The sequence below is a fragment of the Mandrillus leucophaeus genome, unplaced genomic scaffold, assembly GCF_000951045.1.
Source record: "Mandrillus leucophaeus isolate KB7577 unplaced genomic scaffold, Mleu.le_1.0 Scaffold22, whole genome shotgun sequence".
NCBI classification, from domain to species: Eukaryota; Metazoa; Chordata; class Mammalia; order Primates; family Cercopithecidae; genus Mandrillus; species Mandrillus leucophaeus.
This window is the reverse complement of record NW_012102254.1, coordinates 2,429,560-2,452,274: the sequence shown is the minus strand read 5'-3', so window position 1 is coordinate 2,452,274 and position 22,715 is coordinate 2,429,560. Positions and strand designations below refer to the sequence as shown.

The following is a 22,715-nucleotide window of genomic DNA, read 5'->3' as shown; positions in this document are numbered from 1 at the left end:
ATCCACCCGCCTCGGCCTCCCAAAGTGCTGGGATTACAGGCATGAGCCACTGTGCCCGGCCTCAAGTATTTATTTTAATACAGTTAAGTGGTTAAATTCAGAACTCAAACAACCCAGGTGTGCAAACTATATGCTACCTAAGGGCAGAGAGGTATCCAAGAACAGAATGACCTACTCTCATAATGTCATGGGCAGTTCATAAAGAGCCAGGTTCTTTTTTGTCACAAGGGAATCCTGAAACAGTGAGGGCCAGGATACAGTTTTTACTCTTCTATTCTGTACTACTAAGACCTGGCAGTGGTAAGCACCTGCTACACAGAGTATGAGTCTCTTCTGGTCAGGCGTGACTTCCTACTGGAGAAGAAATCTACTCTTGTTTTTGTAGTTGTTTCCTTCCTGGATGAAAATGGCGTCCAGTCTTTCAACTGCCTAATCAAATCAATCCCCTCCAGCCTTTCCTTACCCTGGTTAACTGTTTTCTGGTTAAAGAAAGCTGAATTTACTCATTTTTTAAAAGTTCATGTTCAGACTTCTCCTTTAATCATGGGGATATTTGCATAAATGTTTTCTTAAAAACCACATCACATAGATGACTGCTTTCAAAGCAGACACAGAAAGTCAATACTACATTTGACTGAGATTATCAAAGAAATACAAAAACATCAATTCACAAAACTGGAAGATAAAGTGGCATTTCTGGTTGTTTCTAGCTTCTATAGTAAAGAATTCCTAATTTATTAAGTTGCTAATAAGGATGTAAATGTCACTTGGTAAACATTCACAACAAAAAGAACTTGGTCATCAAAAAATCAACTTTCCTATGGTCACAGAATAAAGAGTAAATCCTAGAATAGCTGCTATTGCTAACAGAAGGCTTTCTGGAAGCCTTATAGAAATCCTGTGGTGGCTCACAGAAGGGCTTCTCATAGCTGAGGTATGCATATAAGAGAAATACAGAAATACGACAAATCTAGTAACTACCTCCAATGCAATAATATGAATCAAATGTATGGCCCAGTTAAGAGGACACTTGTAGGAAACAATGGGATTGATCATTAGAAGTCAACTCATTTGGGTTAGCAGTGTTGGCCTGATCACAACTGCAAAGTAAATGCAGGTATTTATGAAAATAAAACAGGCAACTCTCACGTCAGCTACTTAAGAAAATATTTATATCGTATATCCCTGGGACTCCTGCTACTGCTTTGAGAATTTTGCTCACTACAAAGACTTTGGGGCAGGGGGTTCGTGCTGGTTATGAGACAGGAACCCACAGGAACTCAGTGCTAACTGAAAAAATATCAAAACCCTAGTAAAGAGCTAAGAGTTTAGTTAGAAGTAAATTTCAAAAGCAACAGTTAAGGGAAAGATAAAGGAAACACACTGGGGGCAAAATTAGTAACTCCTAATTTGTTGCTCATTGGCTTCCTAACATTGAACTGTAGAAAGCTAAATGTAATGTGATTCAGGGAAGAGATCTGCTGTTTTAAAGAGTTGTAGTGGCCAAATTCCTCCCATGTAACATATTTTGGTGATTATTATTCTGCATCTACAAAAGTATTTTAAGGTTGATCCAGTTTTGTGTGGTACAGCTCCAAAAAATATTCGAAAAATATCAAAGGAAACTCATTATTCTCCTTCCATTGTTGGAGATTTTACATGGCAATGTCCTGGGTTTAAACGCATCCAAGAACACTACCACCCTCAGAAATAATTCATATGCTTCCATTAATAATGCTCTTCAAAGGAGATTATCAAGGTGTTCATTGTAAGTGCATCACCTACACATTTGGAGAATCCTGGGAATCACTTACCTGTAGTATCGCTCCCTTCTATTCCATGACCACCATTGGCTAGCAGTGTTGGTTTAGAAGATGGAGTATCTGCAACAATGACAAATAATTACCCATTGTGACAGACAGAAAAATGAAAAACAGAGTCAACTACTGTCTTATTACTAGAGTTTTTCTCACTCTTTGTAGCATTAGGTTAAAGCAATTAAAAACTATTCAAAATTTAAAGATTTAATAAAAGGAAACCCAGAAACAGAACAGAGCAGAATCATTAATTCCTAGGGCACCCAAGCTCTTCTAAGTACCAGTTCCACAGGAGAGCCCTTCATAATAGCAAGTCTAAATCTTTTTCATTCTGCAAATTGTCAAAGATTACCATTAAATTCAGTAAAACCATCATGGAGCAACACAAGTTTAGTATCAGCAATTCAAATCCAAATCAAACGCTCCAAGAATGGAGGGCATTTGTTTTATTATTATTTTTGAGATGGGGTTTTGCTCGTCACCCAGGCTGGAGTGCCGTAGTGCGATCTCGGCTCACTGCAACCTCCGCCTTCTGGGTTCAAGCGATTCTCCTGCCTCAGCCTCCCGAGTAGCTGGGATTGCAGGCACCTGCCACCATGCCCAGCTAATTTTTGTATTTTTAGTAGAAATGGGGTTTCACCATGTTGGCCAGGCTGGGCTCAAACTCCTGACCTCAGGTTATTCACTGCTTTGGCCTCCCAAACTGCTGGGATTACAGGTGTGAGCCACTATGCCCGGCTGAGGCCATTTATTAATTACTTATTAATTCCCACACAGGAAATCCAGGGTACCATCATTGCTTCTGGATGAGGACTGCATCAGCTGGAGGTAACCAGATGTACTTCTGGAAGCAGAGGACTCCTTTTTTTTTTTTTAAAGGAAATTAGTTCTATCTCATTCCCTAATGACTAAGGATGTTGAGCATCTTTTCATGTGTTTCTCTGCCATCCCTTTGTCTTCTTTGGTGACTTGAATGGTCAAAATTTTTGACTATTTTAAAATTGAACTGTTTATTTTCCTACTATTGAATTTTGAAAATTCTTTATGTATTCCAAATATCAGTCCTTTATCAGATAAATTTTGTAAAAATTTCTTCCCTGTATTTAACTTACACTGTATTTTCATTTACTTAACTGTGTCTTTAAAATAGCAAAAGTTTTTAAATTTCATGAAGTAGCTCACAGGATTTTTTTCCCCACATTCTCCTCTAGAAGTCTCATAGTTTTCATATTTACATTTCACATTGAGGCCTATGGTACATTTGGAGTGAAATTTTGTATATGGTATAATGATGTGGGTCTAAGTTTCTATTCCTGTACATTGACACCTAATTATTATAGAATCATTTGTTGAAAAAGTCATCTGTATTCTATCAAATTGCCTTTGCACCTTTGTAAAAAAAATCAACTGACCATATTACATTTGGGTTTATTTCTGGGCTGTTCTGTTCCATCAATTTATATGTCTATCCATTTTGCCAATACCATCCTGTCTTGATTACTGTATTTGTCTTGAGAGGCAGTCTCTCTCTGTCGCCCAGCCTGGAGTGCAGTGGCGCAATCTTGGCGCACTGCAACCTCCACCTCCTGGGTTCAAGAGATTCTCCTGCCTCAGCCTCCCCAAGTAGCTGAGATTACAGGCATGTGCCACCACGTCCAGCTAATTTTTTTTGTATTTTTTGTAGAGACGGGGTTTCACTATGTTGGCCAGCTGGTCTCGAACTCCTGACCTCAGGTGATCCGCCTGCCTCAGCCTCCCAAAGTGCTGAGATTACAGGCATGAGACACCATGCCCAGCCATAAGTCTTAAAAATAAGGTAATATGAGCCCTCCAACTTGGGTGTTTTCCAAAAATGTTTTTGTTTGTTTTGTTTTGTTTTTGAGACAGGGCCTCATTCTGTCACTCAGGCTGAAGTGCAGTAGTGTGATCGAGGCTGACTGAAGCCTCGACCTCTCAGGCTCAAGCAATCCTCCCACCTCAGCCTCCCAAGTAGCTGGGCCCAAAGGTGCATGCCACCATGCCTGCCTAATTTTTCATTATTATTATTTTTTGGAAAAACGGGGTCTCCCTATGTTTCCCAGATTGGTCTCAAACTCCTGACCTCAAGCAAACCTCCCACCTTGGCCTCCCAAAGTATTAGTATTATAGGCATGAGTCACTGTGCCTGGCTTTGTTTTGTTTCTTTGCTTTTCCATATAAATTTTAGAATCAGTTTTTGATTTATACTAAAATTCTTGATGGGATCTTACATGCAATTGCATATAAAACTATATAGATCAATTTGGGGATGTACAACTTTTTCTTAAAGTCTCTGACTATATCTAACATTTTAGCAACCAGCCTAGCTCTGCAGTCACCTTGCTGACCCAAGAATTTAGAGATATTATTCCTAAGACAATAAGTAAATATCTACAATATATGCTGCTAAAATAAAAAATGCAAGATTTTACTTTGGAAGACAACAAACATGCTGTCCAACCCCTTAGTCCTCATAAATACAAGGCAGAAATCTTTCACACAAGCTTCTCATTGAAAAGATCATTCATTCTGTTACTTAAGAGGAATGGCCAAAGAGAACAATCTAAAAGAACAAGACAGTCCAAAACCAGAATAGAACTTAAATAAAAGAAGGAAATAGAGGAAGGAAAGACAATGGAATTCTGTTAAATACCCACTATGTAACATATACCCTGCTAAGTCTTCACAAACTGCATTTTACTTATCCAGAGAGATGCCATAAATATGCTCCATCTCACATTTGGCATAAGTAAATTCCCTTTCTCATTCACACAATAAGTTTATAAGGTTTATTCTTCCTCGCTCAAGAAAGAATGCATATTTTTTAAAACTTGCTTCATTTAAAAAATGTGTATTATAAGAAAATGGAAATTACAAAAATTGATATCCTGCGACTGGTATAAGAGCAGCTACTAAAGTGATAAAACCTTTTAAAATTTGATAACCAGTGTTGACAAGGGTAATTTCATTACATCATCTGGGGGAATGTAAACAGGAACAACCTTTTTATGAGACAAATTGGCAGCCTATCAAATTCTGCAATACTCAACTCAACAATCCGTTTTAGGTATTTAGTTCACAAAGAGACATAAAAGTATAAAAAAGTGAATATAAACAGAATGTTTATTATGGCATTGCTTAAAAACAGCAAATGTCCACCAACAGATTCATTATAATACTGTAAAATAGTATACAGTAATAAAAGAAATGAGAGCACTTTGTGTAACTGATACAGGAAGATAACAGGCATCTAATAGCTAAATACAGATAAAGGCCAGGACACCCTAGGGTGTGTCCGTAGTCCCATCTATTAGGGAAGCTAAGGCAGAGGGGTGTCTTGAGTCCAGGAATTTGAGACCAGCCTGGGCAACATCGTGTGACCCCCAACTCTAAAAAAAATAAAATAAAATAAAATAAAAATTAGCTGGGTGTGGTGGCACACGCCTATAGTATTTATCTCTTAATAAAAAAATAAAAAAATAAATAAAGAACCTGGCCGGTGCAGTGGCTCAAGCCTGTAATCCCAGCACTTTGGGAGGCCGAGGCAGGTGGATCACTTGAGGTCAGGAGTTCGAGACCTGCCTGGCCAACCTGGTGAAATCCCATATCTACTAAAATACAAAAAATTAGCCGGCATAGTGGCGTATGAATCACAACTACTCCAGAGGCTGAAGCACAAGAATTGCTTGAATCTGGGAGGCAGAGGTTGCAGTGAGCTGAGATTGCGCCACTGCACTCCAGCTTGGGCGACAGAGCAAGACTCCTTCTCCAAAAAAAAAAGAAAAAAAACTTCATTCCCATATATTTACCTATGTGATTAGGGTTTCTTCACTATGATAGCTACAAAAACAGGAAAAATTTCTCAATTCTATTTCATCGGAGAAAGAAATATTCATCCACAGACCCATGATCTAACTGAGAAAAATAACAGATCCCATCATCTCATAAGAAAAGCATTTCCAATAAGATTCAACTTTTATAGTAATAACATCAAAAATTACAACGTATGTGGGCCAGGCACAGTGGCTCATGCCTGTAATCCCAGCAATTTGGGAAGCCAAGGCGAGCGGATCACTTGAGGCCAGGAATTCAAGACCAGCCTAGTCAACATAGTGAAGCCCTGTCTCTACTCTTTTTGAGGAAACAAATAGGAGTAAGTGAAAATGAAGGGAGATTTAAAAAATACATAATACATGTGATCGACTGATAAATTTCCTCTGGACCAAGTTAAAATACAGAACCTTATTGTTACAGGAACTTTAAAAATTAAAATTTAAGTTTACATACATATTTAGTAGCAGAAACATGGTAAAACAATCAAGAAAAAAATTTCAAGCATAAAAATGTATTACATTAGGATAAAAGTCTGAGACATGTTATGGAAATAAGAATTCAAGGACTCAAAAGAAGAATTTAAATTTCCAATGATAAAGAACAGCTTGTTCGTATATTTTTAAACTAGATGATGGAAATCAAAATGCTCTATATTTAGAAGCATTTGGATACATTTAGCAGAATGAGGTAACTTATTTTTATGTGGCAAAAGTAAAACATTCTCAAAATTACATGTTTTACGACTAAACTTTTGCTACAAAATTTTAGACGTAAACTTAATGTACAAAGAGAATTTCTCAGAATTCTGAGTATATGACCAAAAGTTAAGACCACTACTTTAGACCAAGTTAAAAAGAAAGCTTCATATATACAGACAGAAAATTTTCTAAGATAATAAAGTAAAAAAAGCAAGTTAAAATTCATACGGGTTGATTTCATTTGTGTGAAACTAAAGCCACTAAATTTTTTATTGTATGTTTGTAACTGCAAAGAACAAAGTCTTAAAAGATCTACCCTTCTTGAGGAAATAAATAGGATTACATGAAAATGAAGAGAGTTGTTCTTTGTTTTTTGTTTGAGACAAAGTCTAGTTCTATCGCCAAGACTGGAGTGCAGTGGCGCAATCTCGGCTCACTGCAACCTCTGTCTCCCAGGTTCAAGCGATTCTCCTGTCTCAACCTCCCAAGTAGCTGGTAGCTGGGACTACAGGCACGCACCACCACTCTCAGCTAATTTTGTATCTTTATTAGAGACAGGTTTTCACCACATAGGCCAGGCTGATCTCAAACTCCTGACCTCAAGTGATCTGCCTGCCTTAGCCTCCCAAAGTGTTAGAATTACAGGTGTGAGCCATGGCACCCGGCAAAGATTTTGACTTAATTTTTAAGAGAGAGGGTTTTGCTCTGTTGCCCAGGCTGGTATGCAGTGGTATAATCACGCCTCACTGTAACCTCAAAATGCTGGGTTCAAATGATCCTCCTCCCTCAGCCTCCCAAGAACATGGGACAACAGGTGTGCACCACCACAGTTGGCTATTTTATTTGAGACGGAGTCTCCCTCTGTTGCCCAGGCTGGAGTGCAGTGGCACAATCTTGGCTCAATGCAACCTCCGTCTCCCAGGTTCAAGCGATTCTCGTGCCTCAGCCTCCTGAGTAGCTAGGGCTACCGGCGCGTGCCACCATGCCCGGCTAATTTTTTGTGTTTTTAGTAGAAACGGGGTTTCACCATGTTGGCCAGGCTGGCCTCTAACTCCTGACCTCAGGTGATTCACCTGCCTTGGCCTCCCAAAGTGCTGGGATTACAGGAGTGAGCTACCACACCCAGCCAATTTTATTTTTATAAAGACAGGGTCTCACTAAGTTGCTCAGGCTGGTCTCAAACTCCTGGGCTCAAGTGATACTCTTGCCTCAGTCTCCCAAGTAGCTGGGACTACAGGCGTGAGCCACCACGATCAGCCTCATCCACTGTGCTTTAATTCAATACTACTTTATTTTGTTGCTCAAATTTTTCCAGTGTTGAAAACGGGGAACTCTTTCAGTAGACTCCTGTGTCCCTTTGACATACTATCTCTGTCACTGTGGGCTTTGGAGCATAACTCCTGAACAGTCTTTTTATAAATGATCTGTGCAATTAAAGGCAAATTTTTTTCCAGTGAAGAGCATAAATGAGAGATTTAATTGTGAATAATATGTATAATGGAAGTCTTATTTGCACATACCTGTTTACTTTCTCCCTGCCTTTCCTCCTGCCTCAGCCTCCCAAGTAGCTAAGACTACAGGCATGCACCACCACACCCAGTTAATTTTTTATTTTTTTTTTCTTTGTAGAGATGCAGTCTCGCTGTGTTGCTGGTTTTAAACTCCTGGCTTCAAGTACTCTTCCCGCCTCTGCCTCCCAAAGAGCTAGAATTACAAGTGTGAGTCACCATACCCAGCCTCCCTGGTATTTTCGACCTAAAATGTGCAAAAGGGAATTTCTGATTCATAAAATGTGACTTTCATATAAGATGCAGCAGAACACATTTCAACCAGCTTGGAAACCAGAAAATTATTCAAAAGCTATTTGCTTAGATACTAAAATAGTAGGTGAAAGTTGGATTAGGTACAGGATATATATATATAGCCTCAAAGTATCTCCTCACAAATTACTTATTCATTACACAGAGAAAAATATAAATTTTACAGTAAAGAGGCTGGGCGTGGTAGCTCATGCCTGTAATCCTAGCACTTTGGGAGGGTGGGGAAAGCAGATGGCTTGAGCCCAGGAGTTCAAGACAAGCCTGGGTAACATCGCAAAACTCTGTCTCTGTAAAAAAAAAAAATAATACAAAAATTAACCAGGTGGCCAGGGGTGGTGGCTCACGCCTGTAATCCCAGCACTTTGGGAGACCAAGGCAGGCAGATCACATGAGGTCAGGAGTTCAAGACCAGCCTGGCCAACACAGTGAAACCCCGTCTCTACTAAAAATACAAAAATTAGCCAGGTGTGGTGGCGTGCACCTGTAATCCCAGCTACTCGGGAGGCTGAGGCAGGAGAATCACTTGAACCCAGGAGGCAGAGGTTGCAGTGAGCCGAGATCGTGCCACTGCCCTCCAGACTGGGAGACAAAGTGAGATTCTGTCTTAAAAAAAAAAAAATTAACCAGGCATGGTGGTGCATGCCTGCAGTCCCAGCTACTTGGGAGGCTGAGGCTGGAAGACTGCTTGAGCCTGGGAAGGTCAAGGCTGCAGTGAGCCATGATTGTGCCACTGCACTCCAGCTAGGGTGACAGAGTAAGACCCTGTCTCTAAATAAATAAATAAAATGTTTTTTTCTTTTTAATTACAAAAAAAATACAGTAAAGAAAACAGGTAGACACTAACAAGTGATGAAAGTTATTACCACCAATAATGTGATATAGTGACATCATGTGTTTCCTGATGTGGTGCACTTAGGACACACATCATATTTACATAGTACTACTGCCAAAAATGTGTAACTTGAATCTAATTATGAGAAAATGCCAGGCAAACCCAAATTAGGGGACTTCTAAAAAATAACTTGCCCATACTATTCAAAATATTAAGGTCATGAAAGACAAAGAAGAGCTGAGGAACTGTTCCAATTAAAGGAGACTGAAGAGACATGAAAACTAATGTGATTCCAGATTCAACTGCAGACAAGAAGAAAAAAATTAGAAAGGAATGTGTTAAATCTGTTGGGACAACTGATGACAATGAAATAAGGTTCGTGGATAGACAGGAGTATCTCATCAACATTTAACTTCTGATTTCTATCGTCATATTCTTGTAATGTGCAAATGCCTAGTTCTTTGGGTAAACAGGTGTGAGTTCTGCAATATGTTCTTAAATAATCCAAGGGGAAGGAAGTATATGTAAATATAAAGAGAATGATAAAGCAAATGTGCAAAACAGTAACAATTAATAAACTCAAGTAAAGGGTACATGGTAGGTTCTTGGCTCTATTCTTGCAGTGTGAAGTTTAACAAAGTCATTTGCTTGCAGAATATTATTTAAGAGATGGGGTCTTTGGGGTCTTGCTATGTTACCCAGGATGGACTCAAACTCCTAGGCTCAAGCGATCCTCCCTCCTACTAAGTAGCTCGGGTGAGGCTACAGGTACATACCACTATCCTGGCTTGTTTGCAGAATATTTTTAGCAATGAAGTGTTTTTTTTTTTTTTTTTTTTTTTTTTTTTGTCTCATTCTGTTGCCCAGGCTGGAGTGCAGTGGCACAATCTCAGATCACTACAACCTCCACCTCCTGGGTTCAAGCAATTCTCATGTCTCAGCCTCCTTAGTAGCCGGGATTACAGGCGCACGCTATCACACCTGGCTAATTTTTGTATTTTTAGTAGAGATGGGGTTTTGCCACGTTGGCCAGGCTGGTCTCAAACTCCTGACCTCAGGGGATCCATCTGCCTCGGCCTCCTAAGTACTGAGATTACAGGCATGAGCCCCTGGGTCCTGGCCCCCTGCTTTTCTTTCAGGCCAGGGTACTATTATTATGAACTCTACATTTTGGTACAACTTTTTTTCCTCCAAAAAGAACTATTAGTTGTGAGGTAAGAGTCTATTTTCAAATCAAAGTCAGAAAATAACTATTTTTGCAAAAATGTCACACTAATTTTTTTATGCATAGATATAAACTTCCCTAAATATGATCGTGAGACTTCTAAGAGGGTTTAGGATTAGACAAGTACACCTACCCTAAATAAATATCTACCATTTTGGAGACACAATTGCATGTTAGTCTGCACATTAACCTAAACCTGAACAAACTGACAAAAAAACCCATTTCAATTCAGTGTAATAAGATTCTCTTGCCTCAGCCCCGAGTAGCTGGGATTACTGGTGCGTACCGCCATGTCTGGCTGATTTTTTGTATTTTTAGCAGAGACGAGATTTCACCATGTTGGTCAGGCTGGCCTTAAACTCCTGACTTTGTGATCTGCCTGCCTCAGCCTCTCAAAGTGCTGGGATTACAGTCATGAGCCACTGTGCCCAGCCAGAACAAGGGTTTAAAATGAGAAGATCCGGTAGCTCACGTCTGTAATCCCAGCACTTTGGGAGGCCTAGGAGGAAGGGCTGCTTGAGGCCAGGAGTTCAAGACCAACCTGGGCAATAGAGCAAGACCACATCTCTATTTTAAAAAGATTGTTTTAGTTGTTTAATGATCAAATGCAACCCTCTCATTTCTAATACTTAAGCTTCACCTGGGATGTGGGACTAAATGCAATAATATAGGATGTCAACTGTACAGTGCTAAATAGCTATTGTTATTCTCACGTTATTAGCTATTGTTATTCTCATTGTTATTAACCATATGTTGATCAACTATAAATTTGTTATCTATCAACCAACTATAGAATAACTGTAGGTTGATCAAGAAACTTTACCAGAATAAAATAAAATGAAAGCAAGAAGAGGTTAGAAAGGAAGAAGAGAAGCTGGATTCTACTATACATACATCATCTCACAATCTAAAAATATAAGCCCAGGGGAGAATAAAAAACAATGTAACAACACTAAAAACAATAAGGTTGTCAAGTAGAAAAAAGGCTTGCGTATTTCCCTGCCGGATAAGACATACTGGACCCTAATCATTGGAATACTGCACATTACTGGACAAGTCCTAATTCAAAAGATGCTTATACTATGCTTTCTCACTGACTGACTTCCCCAAAGAACCCCCATTTCATGAAATGAAAACTTTCTCAGTGAAACACACACAGCATCCAAAATAGCCTACTTTTTTTTAGAAACTAATCACATCCTCTGAGACATAGATATTCAAATTTACTTTCTTTTGTTGATTCCCTTTCCCCAGATGTCAGATTCCCACAGCAGGCAAATCAGCTTGGCAGAGAAGTAGCAAGAACCTGAGAAGGCATGTGTGCTGTGAGTCAGCCTTGGGCAAAACAGCCAGGTCTTAATGCAAGGGAACCCTCTGGTGCTGTCAGACCCATGCCAACACTGCCCTCTACTGGTCAGCTAAGCTGGTTGCAATTTTCTGCAAAAGAAGGGACCAGTCTGTTAAGAAGAAATTCTGCAGTATCTATTAAGAAATTCTGCAGTATCTAAGTATCTGTTAGGCCCTTTTCCGTGGATTAGTGTTTCTCAATCATGCATATGCATCCGAGTCACCTATTAAGGCTTGTTAAAACAGACTGCTGGTGTGTGGCAGGGTGTGGTGTCTCCCACCTGTAATCCCAGCACTATGGGAAGTCAAGACAGGAGGATCATTTGAGCCCAGCAGTTCAAAACCAGTCCAGTCCAGGCAACACAGTGAGACCTTGTCTTTACTAAAAATGCAAAAAACTTAGCCAGGCCACTGCCCTATGTTAATTTCTTATTCTGTGGGAATAAGCTTTTAGCTTCAAAGGCCTTAAGGAATGCTAAGGAGAAAGCATTTTCTCAACTTCAGAAGAACTATTTAATCACACAGAGAACAGAAAAATTAAGTGATTTGTTCCATAAATGTGCTGACTATTTGTGTCTGAGGGGCAATACTGTGCTACATGATCATCTGAAAGAACAAGAGTCACAGATGTGTTGCTTCGTCATTCACACCTAAGAGAAAGCTTCTATCTTGTGTCTCCCTCACCTAGAAAATAGGGCCATATAATGCTGATAATGAAGAATTAAGGAAAACACCATTTTTCAAGGAAAAAAGTCAGGTAGTACATAATTTTCTTTCTTTTTTTTCTTATTACAGCTATGGTACAAAACAAGTAGTACATATATCCTGAAAAAGTATTTGAGAATTGTTTCCCAAGGTGATAGGCATTTTAGAAGAAGAGTTTGACACCAATTTTATTTCTAAGTATTGGTATTTAGATGGTTTACACAGACAATGCTAAGATAAAATACTTGTAGAAGCAAGAATAAGTTGAAGTGCAAAAGGAAACAAGTATAGTATATCCACAGAAAAGGAATAAAGGTTGGGGGGTTCTTGTGTTGCCAGGTATGAAGGCAGAAATCATACTTAGAGAAAAAAGCAATTTTTCTGCTTTGTGATAAATGCCATAAAAGCAGTCCTGCTTTCTTACCTCTTATTTTACAAGTTGAAGACAATTAGGGTGGACATGTAAGAATTAAGGGAAATAAAACACCATTGTTCAAAGAGTTCTATTATGTGTAACCTACTCAACCATCCCTTCTATATCTAGAGGCAAGAAAATGGTTGATAAACTTCCACTGGTTAGCCTAAGTAAGCCTGTTGTAAGAACATATCAAGAGCACTAGGCTGGGTGCAGTGGCTCACACCTGTAATCCCGGTGCTTTGGGAGACTAAGGCAGGAGGATCGCTTGAGGCCATGAGTTCCAGACCAGCCAGAGGAACATAGTCAGACTCTGTCACTACAAAAAATAAAAGGATAAGCAACGCACGCGCACCTGTAATCCAAGCTATTCAGGAGACTGAGGCAGGAGGAACCTTTGCGCCTAGGAGTTAGTTACATGTTGCAGTAAGCTATGATTGTGCCACTGCACTCCAGCCTAGGCGACATGGAAAGACCCTGTCTTTTTTTTTTTTTTTTTTTGAGACGGAGTTTCACTCTTGTTGCCCAGGTTGTAGTGCAACAGCGCGATCTCGGCTCACAGTAACCTCTGCCTCCCAGGTTCAAGTGATTACTCTCGTCTCAGCCTTCTGAGTAGCTGGGATTACAGGCACCCACCACCATGCCCAGCTAATTTTTTTCTGTTTTTAGTAAAGACAGGGTTTCACTATGTTAGCCAGGCTGGTCTCGAACTCCTGACCTCAGGTGATCCACCTGCCTCAGTCTCCCAAAGTGCTGGGATTACAGGCATGAGCCACTGCATCCGGTAAGACCCTGTCTTTAAAAAAAAAAAAAAACTGTCAGTGATCAGCAATAGTTTACTGAACCTCATCTAAGAACAAAATCAAACTTAAAGTTAGATGTATAATAAAACGTTAATGAAGTCTAGGGGCCTTCCATCACTTCTAAAGACGTATTCAGAAGAACAGCTTGTTTAGAATGTTCTCCAGGAAAAACCCAAATATGAAACCTGTCATTATGGCAAAACCATCAGTCAGATAATGTATAAAAATCAGACCCACAGCAGAGAAGTCTCCATTTATAAAGAACTCACTAATTGCACAAGATTTCTACAAGGATAAATAAGGCGGCTCCTTTCAATTTTCTTCTTTGATGTCTCCAAACAGCCATCACCCCTTCCTTTTATTCTTAGTTAAGACTTCTACAACTTTTAGGAAGCTGGTATGGAAAAAATGCAGTAATTTATAATCTATTGTAATTATAAACTTTATTATTATTATTTTTAGAGACGGGGTCTCTCTCTGTCACCCAGGCTGCAGCACAGTGGTGCTATTATGGCTCACTGCAGCCTTGACCTCTGGGGCTCAAGTGATCGCCTCCTACCTCAGCTTCCTGAGTAGCTCAGACTACAGGCACACACTACCATGCCCAGCTGTAATCATAAAAACTTTAAACACGGTATCTTCAAAGAGTTCGTGGAAAATGCATTCTATGAAAAACCATTCATGGATTTCAAGGGAGTTTTTCTGCATCAAAATAACTCATACTCCATCTCTACTAAAAATACAAAAATTAGCTGTCATGGTGGCACATGCCTGTAAGCCCAGCTACTCAGGAGGCTGAGGCAGGAGAGTCGATTGAACCCAGGAGGTGGAGCTTGCAGTGAGCCAAGATTGTGCCACCACCACACTCCAGCCTCGGTGACAGAGAGAGACTCTGTCTTAAAAAAATAAAAATAAAATTAAAAAAGCTCATACTAACTTGTTATAACACGTCTGAACAGGATCTAGTTTGAAGCACTCAAAAGGATAAAACATCAGTTTGAAAAGAGCCCCTAACAAAGCAACATGAATCCTGCTAAAATTGAAGCAAAAGCAAACGGCAAATTTATGGTGAAGCTTGGATGAAAGAATGGTGAAATCACTGATGCTTTGTGTAAAGTTTATGGGGACAATGCCCCAAAGAAATCAGTAGTTTACACATGAATAACTTGTTTTAAGATACCAGCCAGATGCAGAGGTCCGTGCCTATAGTCCCAGCTACTTGGAAGGCTGAGACAGGAGGATCACTTGAGCCCAGGAGTTCAAGGCTGTAGTGATATGGTTACACCTGTGAATAGTCACTGTACTCTAATTTGGGCAACGTAGTAAGATCCTGTCTCAAAAAAAGAAAAAAAATAAAGGAGGAGATGATGTTGAAGATGAAGCCCACCGTGGCAGATCACCAATATCAATTTGAGAGGAAAAAAGAACGATCTAATTGAAGAGGACTGACAATTAGCAGAACCAATAGTCAATACCACAGACATCTCAATTGGTTCAGTTTATACAATTTTGGCTGACAAATTAAAATTGAGCAAACTTTCCACTTAACTGGTGCCAAAACGGTTGCATCCACATCAGCTGCAAAGAGCAGAGCTTTCGATGTAAATTTTAAACAAGTGGGATCAAGACCCTGAAGCATTTCTTTGAAGAACTGTAACAGGAGATGAAATATGGCTTTACCAGTATAATCCTAAAGACAAAGCACAATCAAAGCAATGGCTACCAAGAGGCGTAAATGCTCCAGTCAAAGCAAAAGTGGATCAGTCAAGAGCAACGACAAGAGTTTTTCAGGATGTTCAAAGCACTTTGCCTGTTGACTTTCTGGAGAGCCAAAGAATGATAACATCTTATTATGAGGGTGTTTTGAGAAATTCAGCCAATGCTTTAGCAGAAAAACACCCAGGAAAGCTTCACCAGAGAGTCCTTCTCCACCAGGACAATGCTCCTGTTCATTCCTTTCACAAAGATAATTTGTGACAGTTTTGATGAGAAATCATTAGGCATCTACCTCACAACAGTCCTGATTTGGTTCCTTCTGACTTTTTTGTTTTCTAATCTTTAAAAAAATCTTTAGTAGCAATGAAAAATTAAAAACTTAAACAAAAAAAACTTTAAAGGGCATCCATTTTTCTTCATTTCTTCATTTTTCTTCATTTAATAATGTAAAAAAGCCAGGCAGTGGCTCACACCTATAATCCCAGCACAAAAGAAGAACAAATAAATATTTACTCCAAAAAATTTGGATTCCTTAATGGAAAAGGGGAAAGTCTATCTCTGTCTTAATCCATAATGGATGGTGGAGACATTTGTTCTCTGACTGACTAACATAAACAAAGAAAACTTAGTAAGAAGAAAGGAATAATAAGACGTACATACTGTAGCAACTAGTCATGGTTGAGATGCTCTTCCCATCCTAATATTAACTTACCCTCATCAGTCATAGGTGAAAGAAGCTAGCTGCTTTTCATTTTCTAATTTCCTTTAACTGTGCATTGTTTCCACCATCTGGGACTGAGACTAGGTGGATAAGGACAGTGAGGTGGTAGCAGTAGATTTTCTTGTGCTTCATCTTGAGTGACTTGATCCATGTAACATTAACTTGGCCCAAGAGGAGGAAAGTTTTTAAGACATTATTTTATTTATAAAAAATTAAATCCTCCCTGCTATTTTTGACATGTAAATAACTTAAAATTTCAGGCCAGGCATGGTGGCTCATGCCTGTAATCCCAGCACTTTGGGAGGCCAAGGTGAGTGGATCACCTGAGGTCAGGAGTTTGAGACCAGCTAGGCCAACATGGCAAAACCCCATCTCTACTAAAAATACAAAAATTAGCCAGGCATGGTGGTGCATGCCTGTAATCCCAGCTACCGGGGGGGCTGAGGCAGGAGGATCACTTGAACCTGGGAGGCGGAGGATGCAGTGAGCAGAGATCGTGCCACTGCACTCCAGCCTGGGCAACAGAGTGAGACTCCATCTCAAAAAAAAAAAAAAAAAAAAACACAGTTCATTAACTCAGAAGACTACTCCAGAAACTGGCAGGTGGTTACTCCAGGAAGGAGAACTGCCTAGCTAGGGTGTAGGGATTGGGATAATTTGTTTTACTGTATATCCCTTTGAACCAATTGGATTTTGTACATATGCATTTGTTAGCCTGTTCAAAAAAAATATCAGTTTCTGGAAAATTGAATTAAAGGATAAAAGCATGAACTTTATTTCTCAACATAAGCTTTTTCAACGTCAAGACACTTTTGCAAAAAATTATAGCAACTTTTTTTTTTGAGACAGAGTCTTGCTCTGTCACCCAGGCTGGAATGCAGTGGCACGTTCTCCACTCACTGCCACCTCCACCTCCCAGGTTCAAGTGATTCTCGTACCTCAGCCTCCCAAGTACCTGGGATTACAGGTGTACACCATTACTCCTGGCTAATTTTTGTATTTTTAGTAGAGGCCGAGTTTCCCCATGTTGGCCAGGCTGGTCTCAAACTCCTGACCTCAGGTGAGGCGCCTGCCTTGGTCTCCCAAAGTGCTGGGATTACAGGCGTGAGCCACTGCGCCTGGCCTGAAGTAAATATTTATATGGATATAATTAGATCTTAAACTCTCAGTACTTCTTTAAATGAGCTGTGGTCTGCCCCCTCCCCAAGACACAAATTAAACATATATTAAGGAAGCAGGTTTTCTTCTTCCACTTATGCTGTAGAAAGTCAAAAGAGATGTCACTCCCACCCTAACAACCAGAAACAGCAAGATCAACTACAAAAAACTTGAATTCATTGGAAAGCTACCTAGTAGTATGAAATCCAAAGAAAGACAAGCCCCTCCAGGAAATATGGGAGGTGAACACCAGCTCTCCTGTGTCACTGCATGTGCAGAAGAGACACTGGGTACCCTACAAGCAGGTAAGAAAAATTCAAGTAAAAATTGTAGTGATTTGTTAAAGGTAAGTGAAGGCTAGCATAAGACTATGGGGTCCCTCAAATCCACAGACACAAAGGGAATTCACAATCATTTGCAAGATTGTCTTTGCAGATGTCTGCTGCATGCTCACAGGAAAGATTGGAAGCAGGGTGAGGGACCAGATAGTCTCCCTCCATGCTACAGACCTGGAGAAGGCCACCACCATTAAGGGAAAAGCATGAACTCCTCCTCCTGGGATCTTTCTCTCCTGGGAAGAAGTACCAAACTCTGTCAGCCCCAGAACACACCGGCTGTAGCTAGGGAAAGAGTAACAGAAACATACTTTATAAACCTGAGAGAGGAGCAAGAAAAACTCCTCATCCAGGATCCTACACCAATACCATTAGAAGACTCTACTACTGTGAGAAGGATAATACAATTGAGAAAGACCCAACCCATGAGATATAAGCACATGATTAAGCACAAAATGGGACAATAAAAAAACAAACTCTGCCCACCACCTGGCTAGAACTCTTCTGATAAAAGAGGGAAAAGACAATGGACAAGGACCCCTCTGAGGCCTGGGTACACAGGGAAGGCTGAAAGAGTGGAGCAAGCACATTAAAGAAATACCTTCCGGCGCCTCAGTCCCCACTCTAAGCACAGAATTAAAGGGACTGAAGACAGTAACACTGAAGGCAATTATGGTAACAACAAAACCCAAAACTAGCTCAGCTCCTGTTTAAATTGACTAAACCCAAGAGACATGCCCATTTCCAAGCATAAATACCTTTTGGCCTGAGCCTACTATTTTACATGTGAGATCCAGCATTCAATCAAAAACTAAGATACACACACACACACACACACACACACACACACTCTCTCTCTCTCACACACACACACACGGCAATCAGACTGAGAGATGACCCAGATTTTCAAATTATCACACAGAGATTTAAAACAACTATGATTGGCCGGGCGCGGTGGCTCAAGCCTGAAATCCCAGCACTTTGGGAGGCTGAGACGGGCGGATCACGAGGTCAGGAGATCGAGACCATCCTGGCTAACCCGGTGAAACCCCGTCTCTACTAAAAAATACAAAAAACTAGCTGGGCGAGGTGGCGGGCGCCTGTAGTCCCAGCTACTCGGGAGGCTGAGGCAGAATGGCGTAAACCCGTGAGGCGGAGCTTGTAGTGAGCTGAGATCTGGCCACTGCACTCCAGCGTGGGCGACAGAGCAAGACTCCGTCTCAAAAAACAACAACAACAACAACAACAACAAAACCCACTATGATTAATATGTTAAAGTCTATAGTAGAAAAGGTGGAAAACATACATGAACAGATGGGAAATTTTAGCAGAAATAAGGAAGCTCATAAGAAAGAGGCAAACAAATGCTAGAAATTAAAAACATAAAAGATGCTGAAGTAGATAATGCCACTGAAAGCTCATTATTAGATTCAACACAACTAGGAAAAGAATTGGGGAATTGGACGACAGGTCAAAAGCATGTACCCAAAGTAAAACACAAACAGAAATAAAGAGAGAAAAAAACTAACAATGTATCCAAGAGATACAGGACACTATCCAACAATTTAACAAAAATATAATTGGAATCCCAGAAGGAGAAGAGAAAAAGAATGGGGCAGAAGAAATATTTTAAAAGATAATGGCCAAAAATTTCCCAGACTTAACCACTTCAGAAGCACAGATTAAGAAGCTCAGAGAAGCCCAAGCAGAAAACTTCCAAAATATCATCTAAACACAACATAAACTGCTAAAAAATAAACATAAAGATAAAATCTTAAAGGCAGACACAAAGAGGAATTCACAAAGAAAATATTTTAAAATGTTTTTAAATAAATGAAAACAAAATACAACATATCAAAATCCATGGGACACAGCTAAAATGGTGATTAGAGGGTAATTTATAACATTAAGTAACTACATTAGAAAAGAAATGTCTCAGATCAAAACCTGATTTAAGCTGTCACCTTAAGAAACCAGAAAAAGAATAAATCAACTTAAGTAAACAGAAGAAAATAAAGATATGAGAAGAAATGAAAAACAGAAAGACAATAGAAAAAAAAATTAATGAAACCAAAAGCTGGATCTTTCAATACAATTGATAAACCTCTATCCAGACTTATCAAAAAATAAAAATAAAAAAAGAAACATCACAAATGACTAATATAAGAACTGAAAGAGGGGCTATAACAGATTCTTAAAAGCATATCTCCATTAGTTTGTAACATTTATGCCAGGAAACTGACCAAGGAATTCCTTCAAAGATACAAACTACCAAAGCTAACTTAAGAAATAGATAACCAGAATAGTTCTATGATCTCTGAAAGAAACTAAATTCCTAGTTTAAAAATCTGACAGAACATTCCAGGCCCAGAGAGCTTTATTGATGAATTCTATCAAACACTGAAAAGAAGAAAAAAATGTCAATTCTATGCAAACTATTCCAGAAAAGAAAAAGAAGGGAACACTTCCCAGTTCATTTTATGAAGTCGGCGTGACCTCAATTCTAAAACTGGACAGAAGACATTATGAGAAAAATACAGACGAATTCCCTCATGAACACAGATACAAAAATACTCAACCAATTATTAGCACATCTGATCCAGGAAAAAGGGAAATTTCTCTTAAAGGCTTTAATTATGCTTTAATCCTGACCTGGGATGACCCCAAAGACAACAAATGGCATCTGATTCCAGTCTAAATGAAGAAATATTAGGGTTAAAAGTTATCTACAGACTCATGAACACTCACTCAAAGGGTGGTAAGTCTACTTTCTCGGTTTCTAATAAAGAAATACAAAGTTACTAGCCTATACTAAAAAAACTCAGCTCAATTCTTAGTTTCCAAGATTACGACCAAAGGTATAATCCCTAACCTGCTTTCTGAACATATGTAAGCAGTCTGGTTTAAATACTTACCTTCAACGTGGCTAGTTTCTGAGCACGGTTTCTTCTTTGACTCTGAGTTTCCGGTTTTCTCATCAACATCCAGGAGAGGAATATAGTCTGTTTTTCCAACAGTTTCTCCCACAACATCATCAAAGGCCTCTGCCTCTAGTGTGGCAATGAAGTCTCGCTTTATCTCTCCCTCAATGTCTGGAGAGGGCTCTGTTAATGCATCTGCAAGACTGAGGTCGGCCATTCTGCACTGCTGCAACTGCCTGGTGAAGAAGAAAAAGATGTTTCATGTAATGAGCACTGCAAAAGGAAAAACATTTCTAGAAACTCTTGTCAATTGTTTGAAACAAACAAAAGAATCAAAATCTAAGATTTTACAGCCAGAAGAGGCTCCCTTATTTGAAAGATGAGAAAATTAAAGCTAAGAAATGGACAGTCTTACCCAAGGTAACTCACATTTCTGGGGGTGGGGGGAGGTGGTGGTGGCAGGACAAAGCAATTGCAATTGTGTCCTTTCTATTTGTAAGAAAAGTGAGGTGCAAAAAAACCCACAATCAACATATCCAAAGCTATAGCCAGTAAGATTCAAATCAGGTCTTTACATAGTTACATTACTATCGGACAAATGAAATCAACTTTCTTGACCAAAGACTGTGAGTATGGGCCTTATCTTGGAGTAAGCACCTGCTTCTTCATGAATCACTTGTGGATAGCCCTGTCAACCAAACTACTTAGCTCTGCCAGCATAAAAAAAAACACACACACATTTCCCTCAATTAGCTAAGGGAAATGGTCCCTCTCTGCAGTCATGTATATTACCATTTTTACAGACTACCAGCTTCTTAATTACATAATCTGCAGTTAAAAAGTAATTCTACTGGCAGCCATAAAAAAGTCATGTCCTTTGTGGGAACATGGATGGCAAGCTGGAGGATATTATCTGCAGCAAACTAACGCAGGAACAGAAAACCAAATACCACATGTTCTTATTTATAAGTGGGAACTAAACGATGAGAACTTATGAATACAAAGGAGGAAACTGCAGACAGTGGGGTCTACTGGAGGGTGGAGGGTGGGAGGAGGGAAAGGAGCAGAAAAGATAACTACTGGGTACTGGACTTAATTGAAATAATCTGTACAACAAACCCTTGTGACATGTGTTTACCTACGCAACAAACCTTTACATGTACCCTTGAACCTAAAATAAAAGTTTAAAAAAAAAAAAGTAAATCTACTGTAAGTAAACCATAGATGAATAGCCTAGAAAATACAGAAATAATGTAGTAAAAAGAGCCAAAGGGGCTAGGTGCAGTGGCTCACACCTGTAATCCCAGCACTTTGGGAGGCCAAGGCAGGCGGATCACTTGAGACCAGGAATTCAGTATCAGGCTGGCCAACATGGTGAAACCCCATCTCTACTAAAAATACAAAAATTAGCAAGGCATGGTGGTGGACGCCTGTAATCCCAGCTACTTGTGAGGCTGAGGTAGGAGAATCGCTTGAACCCGGGAGGCGGAGGTTGCAGTGAGCCGAGGTTGCGCCACTGAACTCCAGCATGGGCGATAGAGTGAGACTCTGACACCCCCACCAAAAAAAATTAAAAAAAAAAAAAAGAAGAGCCAAAGACCTGCAATAAATTAGCACCATTCAAATGCAGGGCATAATAGGAAATAAAGTGTGCAAGGTACTACGCCTGCTTTCAAAGAGTCTAACAGAAACTCCAAGAGACTCCATAGGATAAGTTGACATACAAGCTATGGTGTTGACAAGGTAAATACAAGTCAAACAGATCCTTAATTGCATAGTGTAATGGCTACTACTTGTGTTTGTCCAGAAATCTATTCTTCTATCTCCCCTAATACAAACCAATCCCTACCCCTATAGCGTTTGGGACATGACTAGAGTTGGGTCAATCAGAAGTCAAGAAGCAGACAGTTGGAAAGGACCACTTATTGACTACACACTGGAAGAAACGTCCATGACAGCTATTTGGTTGCCCTCGTTGACTACTTCAAGTCTAAGTGAACAGCTTTCATCTTTCTTTTGCCTAATTTAGTCAATCTATTTCTGTTGTTTACAATGGAAGAATCTCAACTAATACACAGTCTTTCTCCAACCCAAACTTGAAAAAGTCAAAATAGGCCGGGCGCGGTGGCTCAAACCTGTAATCCCAGCACTTTGGGAGGCCGAGACGGGCGGATCATGAGATCAGGAGATCAAGACCATCCTGGCTAACATGGTGAAACCTCGTCTCTACTAAAAAATACAAAAAACTAGCCGGGCGAGGTGGCGGGCACCTCTAGTCCCAGCTACTTGGGAGGCTGAGGCAGGAGAATGGCGTAAACCCAGGAGGCGGAGCTTGCAGTGAGCTGAGATC

General features: G+C 39.9%; 1 protein-coding gene across 3 annotated transcripts in view; it reads right to left on the bottom strand.

The window, feature by feature from the left end:
- Positions 1-22,715, bottom strand: part of MAP4 (microtubule-associated protein 4) — a 277,944-nt gene that overhangs the window by 140,527 nt on the left and 114,702 nt on the right. For all 3 annotated transcript variants that reach the window (XM_011981023.1, XM_011981025.1, XM_011981026.1), the window contains exons 2-3: positions 20,360-20,601; positions 1,815-1,883 (exon numbers count right to left, since the gene is read on the bottom strand). In XM_011981023.1, the coding sequence (XP_011836413.1) occupies positions 1,815-1,883; positions 20,360-20,582 (292 nt within the window). In that variant the 5' untranslated portion in view covers positions 20,583-20,601. The remainder of the gene's footprint in view (positions 1-1,814; positions 1,884-20,359; positions 20,602-22,715) is intronic.